Consider the following 15246-nt stretch of genomic DNA (forward strand, 5'->3'; position numbering starts at 1 on the left):
ATTATTTCTTAAAATTTCACATTGGCATATTTGTTAGTGCCATCTCCCAGAATGGATCTTATCTTCAACTATGGGAGTGAGTTTAAAGCTCTTTGGTTGACTGCACATAATAGTTATTAAATACCAAGCTGTGGATAGAAAATTACATTTGAGTCTATAAAACAGGTTTTTTGGAAAGTTTGCTCAAAGGGGAAAATGTTTTATTTCGTGTAATCTGAAAAAGGACTCAAGCACTCAAGTTTTTTTTTGTTTGTAGCGTGTTACTATAACCTTTTCTCTACATTTAAAAACATGTGTGACCTTACACTTACTTTAAATTCAATCAAAAGTAATGGAAGATCTGAATGTAATGTTTATATAAAGATACTTTTTTTATATCAGTGAAAAAGTATGAAAAATAATGTTTGAAATTTATCAAGTTTATTTTTAATCAGCTCTCAAATCATACACTTTATAATTATATAAAATTGGTTCAAATTTTTACTGAATTAAAAGAAAAGATTGACAGATAAACTAATAAGAAAATGTCTTGATTATGATAAATAATAAGAATGCTTTCAATAATACTAGATTGCCCAACTGTAATTCTTTTTTTAGTTGGGTTTACAGATTACTAAGTGTGTTTGGTTTTTTTAAAAAAGTTAGAAAATTATATGTACATACTCTGAAGTTTTATCTGTCTCTTACTAATTAGAGGTTTCTTGCCCAATATGATACCTCTCATCTTTTAAAATGGTACTTAAAATCCATCAGAGGATTGTTTTCAGTAAATTCTTTTTGTTTCAAAGAGAACAGTGAAGTGGAAGGTTGTGGTTTAAATGAGGATATTGGTACTCAAGTAGAACTTTGGGTATTTTTCTTATTTGTATTAACTTAAGTCCAGTCAATTTTGTGTACCAATATTTCCCCTGAACCGCACAGTGCAGTCTGCAGCCTTCCTGGTTGAGGGCAGGAAAACTTTAACCATGGCCAAGAAACATACCAGCCCTGCTCACTGTTCATGTGTTGCCAGACATTTTCTAACAGATTCTGTGGATTTAATTGTGAACTTTTTAGTAATTGAATTGTAAAGATGACCTGGTTTCATTTTATATGCACTGAATATTTTTTTCTGGAATTTAAGTATTTAGTTTTAAAATAGTATCAGATAATAAAATATTTTTTAAAAAATTTAAATGAAATATTTCACTTTAAATCCACAGGTAGAAATTGACTAACTGATTTCTTTTGTATCTTTTGAGATTTTTTTTTTTAAAGCCATGTTGAATCTGTATAGAACTAAAAGTCTGTTTCTTCTGTGCTTTTTAACATCTGTTGACAGTAGATCCAGTTCCTTTTAAAAGCTGAAAAATGTTAGCTAGGTTTGGAAAAAGAACAACACTTCCTTTTAAATAATACCAAACTCAGTTTTAGAAGTTTTTATATATAAATATTGAAAGTTTTTAAATTTGAGTCACTGATGGACTGTTGGTTCTTCCTCCCTGTCTCCCTCCCTCCCTCCATAATCCTCTCCAGATAAATTAGAATGAAGGCTTTGAGTTGAAAAATCCTGAAAGTAAGAATTAACTAAAGGAAGTGTTCTGCAGTAATGAAGTCTTTTATTAGATCAAGCAGTTATTGACATTGTAAGATTGTGAAAAGAGTAAGAAGATGACCTTGACAATTTTCATATATTCACACACAGAAAGTTTCTGTGATCTAAAACCCATTTGTAATTTTTTTAATGTATTTACTTTTAACCAACATAGACTTATTCTAGAATTCTAGTGTCTTATTGATAGAGCCTTCATCATATAACATTATAGGTAAGAGAGTTTAAATTGCAAAATAATTATTGTAGGGAGTTCAGTTAGTATGTATATTTAGAGTTGCTTTTTTAAAATTTGGCATATTAATATCCTTAGTGACATAAATGTCAAAAAGAGTTTTGGAGTAAATTTCCAGTTACTCAGTGTTTCCTGGCTAAAAGACTAGATATTTAGGGAAAGATACATTAATTTAGACTTTTGTGATTTTTTTTTTAATCTATAGCATTTGCTGTTTTAATATGAAATGCATAAAAATGATGACTCTTGATGTAGTTAATTCTTCAGAGTTTTGAAGGAGCTGGATTGGCTGCTATCAGGTATGAGGGCCTGGTGGGAACAGACTTCTAGTTCTGCCATAAAGGTTTGTGTTTCACAAATTCTGAATCAATTTAAATTTTAAAATTTAGAGACTGGGCATATAGATATTCATGTACATTTAAAATTATTTAATTATTAAAAATGTGTTTCTCAGATTCGCCAATCTATATTTTTTTCCCTTTACTTATTACTGAAAGATTGAGTAAACATGATGCTGCTAATCCACAATCCAGAATATTGGGTAAAAGAATGTCTCTTAAACCTCCTTTTCTGTCTCTACACTATACACACTTTTAATACTGTCATTTATAATCTCTTCAGTCTTGTAAGACCCTGGATTGGCAGTAGGGGAAAGAGGGCTTCCTTCTTCACAATGTCTCCCCTCTCCAGAGGGCCAACTGTCACAGTCTGAAGGTGTAGTTGAAAGTCAGCAGTCTGGAATTTGTATTTTAAATCATTTTTTAAAAACATCTGTTTTTATCCCACTAGAAAGTTTCTTAGTAGTTTGAGATTCAATATGTGAATGTATAAAAGTTTTAAAGTACAGACTTCCTGAAGAATATTGTAGGTTTTTGGTAATTAAGATAGAGGCCATTTTTCTAACATAAAGTTATCCACATGAACTTATTATATTTTTTGGCAAAATAAATAGTTGTTCAAGGAGTAGATAAAAAATGCAAGTTGTGAAAGGATTCTTTTTGTTGTTTCTTAATCCTATAGTGTAGGTTATAAGACACTAAAATATATTAGTAAGAATTACTAAGAACTAAAACAGTCACATTAGAATTTAGGGGTTTTAAAGAGATATGGCAGATATTTTTCTTAAATAACAGCTTTATTGAGATATTGTTGTAAACTGAAAGGTGAATTGATCTTGGTTATTCCATATGATCAATTCCTACTTTTCCTAGAAAACTGGACCACTTCCAAAAGTAAGTCAGTTTCAAACATGTTACCAAGTAGGTTTTAAAACTACCCCTCATTCTGTCTTTTAAAATTACATATAAAAATAAAATAAAATTACATATAAATACATACATTTATACATACAGAAATATGTGTATATGGACCTGTGTATAGATGTTTACTAACATCTGCATTATTAGAATGAAAAAAGCATCAGCAGTCTTGGACCGTAATGGTTAATTCAGAAACAATTACCAATTTGGGAGATTGTCCATATTGTAAATTTTCATTGACAAAAAGTACACATGGCCTATTAATGATTTATTCCCTAAATGTTTACCTTTTTTGTCCTCTTAATTTTTAGCAACTTTTATAAATATTGTGATTTATTCATTTTCTGATAGAATAAGCACATTTTTGTGTCACCCGAGTTTTAGAATAGCATTCTGAAACTGCACAGATTCTCAACCATTCATAGATAAAATACATATATCAAATAGACACAGTTTCTTTTTTCCCTGTGTTTTGTAGAATTTCACATTAATAAGTTAATGTACAGAAGTAGGCTTACTTTTTTATGTTACCAATAAGATTGATAATAAGCAAAAGGTATTACCATAACTGTTTTATAATAATTAGTTATATAAATAATGGTAACCAAGTTATATATAAAGACACTCCAGCTGTACTAGAGTGAGGGGAATTGATATGGGTAGGATATAACAAGAGACTTCACCTATTTCTGAGACAGTATTTTTCTTTTCATATATGTGAAATACAATAAAATTAGCTTGAGCTTTGGAATCATAAAGAACTAATATGAATTGATTGCTATCTTATCATTTCTATCATACAGACAGAATCTTGTGGAAATTCAGTAAATTTTTCATATTACCCCTGTAACTGGACAGTAATGACAACTTTCTTAAGGCTATTATGAAGATAGATACTTAATGTTGCTTGATGATTAATAATGTTTAGATGAACATTGACCTCCCTCCCACATGGATTTCTCCTTTCATTTGTTAGTAAGGTTTTTAAAAATAGACCTTATTTTTATAAAAATAAGTTTTTAAGCCTTGTTTTGCTTCTTTCTTTCCATTCTCACTCTGTTTTTTACATTGTTTTGAAGTTTTGTGTATCAGACAACACATGGGCCATTGGATTTCCTCTCTGAGTTAGTCTTTAATGTTGACACTCTCTCACTGGGAACCTTTGTAAATAAAAAAAAAAAAACATGGATGGAGGATGATGAATCATAAGGATTCCGCAAATTTGATTCCGCAAATTTGACTGATTAAGTATTCTCCCTAGAATGCTCTTCCCACTTTTTAAAACATTAAATGATAAAGTTGGATGATCGATTATCAAAACTTTTTAGTAGAGCAATTTATTGCTTTTAGTTTTTGTCTAGATGTTTTATCTACAGTTGGATCTAATATACACTCTAATCCAGATCCAGTTGTAAAACCATTATGAATAATTAAATTAGAAGATTTTGATGATACTGATACAAAAACTATTTTCTTTTCCTTTTTTTGGTCACTTCTAAAAAAAGAAATGTAAAGACATTGGACTGGTGTTGGCAGGGGTGCCTTTATTTACTCTAAACTATTTTAAAATGTATTGTATGATAAAGCTTTGAAGTGACCTTCAAATAGCATCCCTCAGAACTGCTTTTTCTCTCCAGTCCTTAAGTTAATGTGGTGGTAATCTCTCTTTTTGTCTTCAAGTAAACATTACTTTTCAGGTAGAATAATTGCTGTCTATTTTTTTTAAACCTCGTTCTTCCTGAGGTCTGTGACAACAACAAATACAGTTGTTAGCTAGTATAGTTATTCCCTATTGTGTTTAAATTATTTGAGTGTGAGGATAATATCAACGACTGATGCTACCTAGTAGTATTTAAATCACTGGATGATAGAAGGCATCTTTCTCTTCCGAGAAGATTTAAAAAACAAATTGTATAATGTGTACTTAGTACCTGTTTTAACCCTGTGCTTATATACTTAGGGTTGAATAGGACAAAATACATGTTTTAAAAACATTGCTGTAAGTGTCAGGACACTTGCAAATGTAAGCATTTTATTTTTCAGTAAACATTATTTAATAAATATTCTGTGAATATATTTATTAATGGCACTCAGACAAGGTAAAAATAATTATTTTAGGAGAATTTAGATTGAAAGTGAGAGAGTAACTAGTTATTATATAGTATTAGAATTCTGACTGGCAGTTTGATGAACTGGAGGAGAAAAGGGTGGTCTGTAGTAAACCAGTTTCATCAGTAGAGCTAATTTTTTACAAAATAGAGCCACTGGGATCAAGCATTTTATGCACACTAGTATATCTAATTTAAAAGTGTAAATTAGAACTTCTCTGGCAGTTCAGTGGTAAGACACCAAGCTTCCAATGCAGAGACATGATTCGATCCCTAGTTTGGAACTAAGATTCCACATGCTGTGTGGCATGGGCAAAATTTTTTTAAAATTAAAAAAAAATTTTTTTTTAAGTGTACATTAGTAACTTTTGGGGGAGGGGTATGAGGAATTGTTTGGAAGCTGGCCTGAGAAATGAAAATACTCTTTTGCTATAAAATGCAGATTTTTTTTTTTTCTGCTCTTGTGTATTTGTCAGAACATAACATTTTCTGTTCTGAAATTTGGGTAAGGGAACAGTTTAAAAACACTTAGAGCATTCTGGCTTATGGATTAGATTGCATTAGTAAACAAAAGAGCAAATTGGTGAATATGAGTTAACAAACATTTTGAATAAGAAACTTCCCCATATGCATTTATTTGGGTGTTACTAATTTAAATTTTTAAAGTTTGTTTTAAAACATTGCTTATTGTAACATATAAACTTATGTTGGGTGGGAAAAGTACAAATGAGAAATTGAAACTGTTTTAAACATGTAAATTAAATGATAGACACTACAATTTTGGGGTATTGGTTTTTTTTTTCTGTTTTGTTTTTATTTTTGTTTTTTGGTAAAGTAATCTGGATTGCTTATTTTATATGCTGGGATGCTAGTTGTTTTTTCTATTAATACACTTAACTTGCATTCTAGCTTCGCCATTCAGAGACAGGCATCGTGTGGTGGGTTGTGTGACAGTGTCTGTCAATAGTGAAGACAAATAGTGCCAGAGACACTTAACCCATCCAATCTCACCCAGGGTATAGGTCGGTCTCGTTTTCAGACTTCTTCATAAGTCTTTTTTTCTTTCTTTCTTTCTTCCTTCCTTCCTTTCTTTTTTTGTTTCTAAATAGTGAATTGATACTGATTGAAACTAAAGCTTTATGTAAAGTTTTAAACTTTACGTTAATATTTTAAGAAGAAGAAGAAGAAAAGTAGAAAACGAAGGTTGGCATGTAAGGTGTTGACAAAGCAGGTTTGCAGCCACTTTGTGTGTTCTAGATTTTTCAATCCCTTGGCAATATGAATGTTGGCCTTATAAAATTTTTTCTCTCAATATCTTTCTTCTTTGATCTGAAAATATGTTCTTATATCTGGTGACTTTTATCAAACAAAGTACTTAGATTTGAAGTCATTGTTACCAGTAAGAAAAATGAAATACTTAAAAAAAGGAATAACTTAGGCTGAACAGTAAGTGTTTTAGACCAGAAATGGTTTCCAGGTCACCTGTGTTGTTTTTTATTACTGTTTTCTGAACAGTCTTGTTTACTCCTTCTCCGTTCCACTATTGGTTCACTTAGCACACTTGTAAATTTTTATGACTTTTTTTTTTTTTTTAAGGAAACTCAACTGATTTTGCACTGATGTTGAAAAGTTATAAAATATAAGTGCATATTTAAATACTAGGGACCACATTTTTTATCTTGGAAGCTTAGTTAAATGTCATTTCTGTTATATTTTTTAAAATCAGTGAAAGGTATTTGCTTCTTTTGAGGACTTTAAAGAATGTTTCTAATCTCATAGCTTTCTGTAAAAAGTTTAGTTAGGTCCACAAAGTGTCGTCTCTTTTTTATGGTTTTTAAAGCAGTAAAATGATGTGATAATTTAATTTCTTGTTTACAAATCTAGAACTAATAGGTCTTAATTTTAAAATGTAATTTAAGCAAACTGTGTAAAATATACATGGGTTTCTCTATGTAGTATCATTTAAAACTCCATTTTCATCTTTCCAAACAAATTAATAATACAGTTGACCCTTTAACGATGGAGGGTTGGAGTGGGTAGGGGTGCTGTCCCTTAGCACAGTCAAAAATCCATGTATTACTTCACAGTTGGCATTCTGTATCCTTGGCTCTTCATCCACAGATTTGAAATCTAAACTATTCTTGCTATTATTTTATGCATTTATTTTTAATAAATATATTAAGAATTTGCTATATTTTTTAGTAAATTTATGTATTAATCTACAAGTATGTAGGGGCTTCCCAGGTGGCCCAGTGTTAAAGAATCCACCTGCCAATGCAGGAGATATGGGTTCGATCCCTGGGTTGGGAAGAGCTGCTGGAGGAGGAAATGGCAACCCACTCCAGTATTCTTGCCTGGGAAATTGCATAGACAGAGACCCTGACAGGCTACAGTCCATAGGATTGCAAAGAGTCATACACGACTGAGCGTGCATGCACACAAGTAGGTCACTTGACTTATATATGAGTTTTAAGAAACAAGGTTCTTAGCACGTTTTTGTAAAAATAAGTTACCTCTAAACTCTTTTAAGTTACTTCCAAACTTTCCCTGTAGCAGATAATGTTGTTACAGTAAGATATAGTCTAAACATTTTGAGTAGTAAATCTTTAAAAAAAAAACCTGTTATGTGTCTATTATGAACACATCAGTACATTTATTTACCAGTTTAGTGTAACTCAGCATACATAGGAAATACTGACCTGCCCATAAATCAATTTAATTAAAAAGTAGAATTTTTACTACATGAAAGTCATAGTATGTTACGTGTCTGGGGAGTCTAAGATGAGACAGATGTTGTCCGTGCTTTCTAGGGGCCCATGGTTCTTATCCGTTACTTCACCACCTCACCTGGCATTATTAATGCACTTAGGTGATGTTTTCCTAACCAAAATGTAACATGCTTTTGTGAAGGGTTTTATACACCATATTCATCAGCATCAGAGGAACAATGATACTATTGTAAAGATATAGTTCAAAAAATTGTCTTATATTCATTATGTTCTTAAAATAAGTAGAACTTTAGTAATTTAGGATCAAACTGAGGTAACCTTTAAAAAGTAATTAAAAAAAAAGATGCTTGCTACTGTCTTTTGACAGTTTATGTTTTCAGCTTTAATAGTTTTGTGCTCATAAGCTTTTTAATTTAATAAATATATCCAGGAAACTGCAGGTATAATATTCAAAATGTGTGTTAGATGTCCATGGAAAATATAGAGAATATTTTAACTTATGTAGGGTATGATATCACAGTTTGGCATACCTGTCCCGGAACAGATATTTATGTACAACTATATCAATTGGGTTTTATAACCATGATTTTTAAATAAGACTTGCTAGATTATATCTTGCATATTAAATTCATAAGTATCACATAACTTACTTTTGAGTTCTTGATTACATTTTACCTAACTTTCCGTCTTTCATGGACAGGAAATCCCTGAGATGTTCATATTCTGCATCCTCGTGTGCATGGTACCTAGATTCAAAGAGTGGTTGGGAGCAAACGTCTTTATAGAAATACAAGTTCACAGCATTCATGTTGCATGCTTTGTGTGATCCACTGCAAATACTGCATGCTGCAGACTTGTATTTCTCTGAAAATGATGAACATAGACTCATACACATGTAGTTTCTTTTTTGCCAATAGTTGGAACAGATGGAGGAATGTTAGACATAATACCTTTTTTATCTTTTTTAAAATGAATTCTGTCATGGTTTTCAAAAAAATAAGGAAAAACCTTGTTATTTAAACCCAAAGTGGCTACAAATCAGCTCCTAAACTGTCACTGACATTAGTATCTAGAATTTTGTAGTTTTTACAAATCTTTTAAAATATTTATTTACTAAGAAAACATTGCATTAATGCATGATACAAAATTGATAAAATTTTTCTTTAAATTGGAATGCAGTTTAAAGTGACTGAATTTTTCCAATTTCAACTACTGCATTTGACAAGGATACAAACTGGAAAATGGAACTGGTATCATCTAATTGCATTAAGTGCCTTAACTCATGGTAGTTGAGAAAAATCTCTCCATGTGGCATTATGTAGATTACATTATTTATGGCTAATATTAACAATATTCTTCAGCCTTGAGAACAGTGAAAAATTGTAGGTGAATTTAGTTCTTTCAATGATTTGAGTGTTTTGGTGCATTTTTTCAATTTAAAAATAGATCTTTGGCACTTGGCTTTTGATTATCTAAACATTGGCATGCTTACATTTCACTCTTTACATAATTGATGTGGATGTTGCAATTCTAGTAACTGCACATCACAGTTTTAAATTTTATCATGCCACTTTAAAACAGTAGCATACATGCTATAGATAAAAATTAATTTCAATTTAAACATATTTTTAGTTGTCACATGTTGCCTATTTTCATTTTTGTATATGTTTATGATTATAAACCCTTCTGTATCTTATACAAGATAAAATTATATAGGACTGATAACTTCCAACTGTAACATTAGTGTGCTTCCATAGATTATGCTGTTAAAGGGTTTAGTAGTCGTATTTTTCAACGAACTGATCTGCCAGTGGCCACACATTTTGAAAAGATCTACTTTTGACTTTTTCGGTTAGGCACAGGCAAGGGAAGTGATTTTATGAAAAACCTTTTTATAAGAACTATTGATAGATCTGATTCTCTCCAGAGATTTTTTTTTTTTCTGTTCAACTCTTTTTCATTAGACTTCAGTCAATAAAATTTACTGTTTACTCACCTGAAGAAATTCCCTTAATAGTTAAAATCAAATAGACCTTTTAAAGAGAGAGTAAATGGACAGTGGTAACCAAGTGCTGAATGTATAATCAAGTACTTTACAAGAAAAATCCATCCATTAATAAGTCCTTCCTCTGTTTTTCATTCTGCCATAAAGGATGGATTTATTAGAGATCATGGTTTTGAACTGCCACTTCCAACTTCTGGAAACCCTCAGTAGTTAACTTGCTTATCTTCTGTAGCCCACCCTGTTCCAAATCAAGCCTTTTTCATTTTTATTCTTCTAGATCTTAAAATAATCATAGTGACGGTACCAGTTCCATTTTGCCTCCAATTCAGTTGATTATATATTTTTTCTATTTATTTCTCATTTTATAATTGATATCTGGAATAATCAGCAGCTCTTTTCTCATTTATTTTCTCATATTTTTATTCCAGGATTTGCCTCTGAAGCAGGGAGTGTCTGCATTAAAAATGACCTGTAGTTCTCTGCTTCATAGGTTAGAAACTTATTTTAATATTTTGTGGCTAAGCACAGTCCCACTTTTCAAATTCTATAATGAATTATTTAATTGGCATTGAATGTGGACCACAAGCATATATTTCATATTGGGGTTTTTTTTTTTTTTTTATTTTAAATGATTAAAATTCAATAGAAATATCCAGCTGAGGCAATAAAAGCTTTATTCTTGCTTTACAGCTTAAAACATTAAATTAGATTTTTAAAAATCTATCAATTATAACAAGTTAAATAATGCTATTTTGGCATTTTTTTAAAATTGTGCTTTTTTAGGCCTTGTATTGCTTGAAGCATTTATATTCTAAAACTTAACCAAATTCCAACTATTCATTATGGGGAAAACAATCAGTTTACAAATCACTTTTCAATGGGACTGCTAGCCAGCGTAGGTGAAAACATGTATAGTGTATTTACTCTTAAATTGTACACTGCAGATGCTTCTTCAGCTCCCTCCTCTTCCTCCATGGGCGGTGCTTGCAGCTCCTTTACCACCTCTTCCAGCCCTACCATTTATTCTACCTCAGTCACCGACAGCAAGGCTATGCAAGTCGAGAGCTGCTCCTCAGCCTTGGGGGTAAGTAACCGAGGGGTAAGTGAAAAGCAGTTAACCAGTAACACAGTTCAGCAGCATCCATCAACACCGAAGAGGCACACAGTCTTGTACATCTCACCACCACCTGAGGACTTGCTGGATAACAGTCGGATGTCCTGCCAGGATGAGGGGTGTGGATTGGAATCTGAGCAGAGCTGCAGTATGTGGATGGAGGATTCCCCCTCCAACTTCAGTAACATGAGCACCAGTTCCTACAATGATAACACTGAGGTACCTCGTAAATCACGAAAACGAAATCCAAAGCAGAGGCCGGGGGTCAAACGACGAGATTGTGAAGAATCTAATATGGATATATTTGATGCCGACAGTGCCAAAGCACCTCACTATGTGCTTTCTCAGCTTACCACGGACAACAAAGGCAACTCAAAAGCAGGAAATGGGTTGGTATTCACATTTTTTTCAAAAGTTCTCTCACCATTATGCAAAACAAAAAAATAAGTCATTCATCATTTTTCTTAATTGCTCAGCTCAAGTTTGCATCTAAAGCAAAGATACTAATTTTATCATTGATATCACAGAAAATTTTAACTTAAAATGATCAGGTTTCACAAGAGAAGATAATAAAATACCAGCAGATTTTACCAGTAGGTATCTTAGTAAGGGTATGATTAAGTAGTAGAAAATGAAAATAATCTGTTTAAGAAATAACTTAAATTTCAGATGAATTTATACTTTAAAAGATTTTTAAAATATTTTTACTCATTGAGATAGCTTGTAAAGTAATGGCTCTAGCTAAAACAGACTTTTACAGAGGGCTAATTTGTTTTCTCTTTCACATTGTCTCCCCCATACGATTCAGTTTATTTCCATTTTTGTGAAGACCTTATTTTCCTTTTATTTGATGAAAACAAAAAACTAAATTGATAGTTTGAGTCTCGATTTAGACTCATGTATTTATTTTAAGCTTTTTGTTTAATATATTTTGCAAGTTTAGGATTTCTTTAAAAATAAATATAAAAATATAAATAAAGTAAATATAAAAATAAATATATCACTTTTTTTTCTGTGATTCTGGGTTATGTATAAAGGGTAATAGAATAGAATCATGGTACCTATTTTGAGTTTTCATTCATTTCTGCCAGTTTACAACACATACTAAGTATATTTCAGTAGCTATATTATAGAAGGTTCACTTCTAAAATACAGAATACCGTGACTTAATTTTCTAGTTCCTTTGATACTTTCATTGTAACGTTTAGTTGCTAGACTTCTGATTACATTTTCCTACAGTATATTCAGCGTAGTTTGATAAAGTTTAACTTACTGGATCTTGAGAGATTACTTTTTTTGAATGGTCCTGTAGTTGACCAGGATCTCCTACAATTTTAGGTTGTCACAGAATATGATGGAGATGCTTTTGATTGGTTCATTATTTGGTTACATCATTGGTGGATTTTTAGTTAAAAATCTGATTGAAAAAAAAAAAAATCTGATTGAGAGTTACAGAGAATATCTTTATTGTTTCTTAAACTTGTCCTTAAATATTTTCTCAGTATATTTTAAAAGTAATATCTACTGTTTAAGCAAAGATTATTCTATACTACTCTCTTCTCTACTCTCATCTAAAACTCCTTTGGGGTGATGAAGTTAAATAAAAAATGCCCATTATTCCTTTGGGGTGATATAGTTAATCAAAAATGCCTGTTACTCCTTTGGGGTGATATAGTTAAATAAAAATGCCCATTTAAATATTTTTCATTTTTAGAAAGTCCAAGTTAGGAAATTATCTAAAAGATATTTATATACCCTTTCCAAAAGTATTGTTGTTAGCAGAGTCAACAATTGTAGGACATTTTGTAGAACTGTTACCTGTAGAATAATGCTCTGAAACATAGTAGCATAGATATAAAAGGTTCATATGTATCTGTCATTAAATACAGGTATGTGTTTATTTGGACTTCTGTGGAGAAAGTGTTTTTTTTTTTTTTGAAGTTCCATAAGAGAGATTTTCATTTTTATACTGAAATAAATGTTAAAGTTCTGATGAAGAACAAATAAAATTTTGAGTTAACAGTTAGTCAACACACATGATTTGCAGTTGCTGTTAAAAAGATATCTTGACATACATCTTTTCTGCTTCTGCTTTTGTATGATAGATATATCTTAGAAATGATTTGAGGTTACCCAGGGAAAGTATAATAACATTTGTCAAGACAAAATCTCTCATGAAATAATTCATGGAACAGAAACTCATCAAGCAGCAGAAGAAATGTCCAGCTTCTTAGGTAATGGAAAAACATTTGACACTAGCCTATGAAAATGATGGAAGAAATTTAAACTTTGAATTTATAAGAACTCTATTGAGGAAAGGATAAAACCATATGTAAATATAAAAAAAATAGGTCTTTGGAAACAATTGTTAAGAGGATCTCAAAAACAAGTTCATAGATGTTAGAAAATGAAAGAAATTTTGCTGTAAAATTTCAATTTATACAAAGCTACATTATAGAAAATACACTCTCAAATATTTTGGTACAGCAGTTTTTATTTATCTTCAAGATGGAAATAGCATTTTGTATAATTAAAATGTTAAAGGAAAGAATTTGCTAAGAAAACAAAACAATTTTTAAAAAACTACTCAGTTATTTAAGCATTACATATTTTTCTTAAATTCTTCACCTAAATATCCTGAGAATCAGTAGCCCAGTGTCTCTTCTAGATATTCCTAGAAATTAAGATATGATATATGTGAAACTGTTTTAGGCATTTTGTAGTAAAAATTATTTTTGTGACAGGCAACCAGAAGGATGTGTAGCACAAAGGAATTAAAGTGTCATTTTAAGGCTTCTGAATAGAATATGGCAAGATGGTAGATTTTCTTTTTAGATAGTCAATTTAAAAGTAAAATCCCATACAAATGGCTGCTATTTTCTTATTTTTTCCTTAAGCCATAATGCATTAAAAATTAGTAATTTGAATGAATACTTTTCTAATAAGTAGTTGATGTTCTATTTTACACAGCTTGAGATCTAAATATGTGTGTATTCCATTTTTACATTTAAACCTAGAGAATAAAGTTAGTTTTAAGGGCTTTTAAAAGTATCATTTCAGAAACTGATTACATGTGTTGTTCTTTAAACCATAATGTGTTTACTTCATTAACTTAATAGTTTTCATCCCAAATGAAATGTTTTTATTGAAATAATCAAGCTTAGTATCTTATTTATTCTCATTAATATTGCTTTGGCTAGCATAAGTGAATACAAAAGCCATATCTTGCCAAATTAATGATGTGCTACAGTTTTCTTATATTTCAGACTAAAGTCTTCCTTTTTTCATTGTAAAGTTAATAGATATTAGTTACAAACATTTGAAAAATGCAGAAAAATAGAAGACAAGAAATAATCTACAATCTAGTAAATTGATACAACTAATACTAGAATTTTGTTGTATTTTCTTTTAGTCCCTTTCAGTGCATATTTGGGGATGTTTTTATATGGTTTGAGTGAATATTTTTGCTTTAATTTTTAAATTAAAAAAGTTTTTTTGACCACATTGTGCAGCATATGGGATCTTTGTTCCTCAACCAGGGATCAAACCCTGACTCCCTGCACTGGGAGCAGTTTTAACCACTGGACTTCCAAAGGAGTCCCTGCTTTGATTTTTCAAATGATTAAAAAACAGTATCACTATAGAATTTCATATGCAAAATACTGTATTCACTGCAAAGATTTGAGTTTCTACCCAGAATGATGAAAAAGTAGAATTTATTGCCCTTTGTTTTGACTTTGTTTTTTTTTGTTGTTGTTGTTGTTTTTGTTTTGACTTTGACTCCATACTTTGGTTCATAGAATTTTTTCTTCCAAGGCCTTTTAAATTTCTTATACAGGTAATCTTTGACTTAATTATGTCAGACTTCATCAACAAGTTTGCCTTCATCAGCAAATACTTTTTCAGCATCTTTTGTTTTGGGAATTGTGCAAGGTTTAAGGAATATGAAGATAATTGAGCAATGTATTTCCCCCTCAGAACCCTTTTTCTCAGTCAGTCTGACTTCATTCCTTTGCATCCCTTCTTCCCTCCATTCTTTGTCCCTTTCCTAGCCATGCGTTCACCCCAGTCCCAAATTCCATTTAGAATGTAGCCTTTCCCTCTTTATTATTGACTACTGAGGCAACAATTTGATTAGAAATGGAGAGGTAGGGACTTCCCTGACAGTCCAGTGGTTAAGACTTCACCTTCCAATGCAGACGATG

The 15246-nt window shown here is 31.1% G+C and overlaps 1 protein-coding gene across 6 annotated transcripts in view; it reads left to right on the forward strand.

Annotated features, from left to right (window-relative positions):
• NFAT5 (nuclear factor of activated T cells 5) overlaps positions 1-15246 on the forward strand; it is a 122035-nt gene that overhangs the window by 60742 nt on the left and 46047 nt on the right. For 4 of the 6 annotated variants that reach the window (XM_061138843.1, XM_061138842.1, XM_061138844.1 and 1 more), the window contains one exon: positions 10872-11430. In XM_061138843.1, coding sequence (XP_060994826.1) covers positions 10872-11430 — 559 coding nt within the window. Of the gene's footprint in view, positions 1-6102; positions 6216-10355; positions 10418-10871; positions 11431-15246 lie in introns of all 6 variants that reach the window. The other 2 variants (XM_061138848.1, XM_061138847.1) reach the window with 2 other exon arrangements.

This window comes from Dama dama, chromosome 4 (assembly GCF_033118175.1).
Source record: "Dama dama isolate Ldn47 chromosome 4, ASM3311817v1, whole genome shotgun sequence".
Lineage (NCBI taxonomy): Eukaryota > Metazoa > Chordata > Mammalia > Artiodactyla > Cervidae > Dama > Dama dama.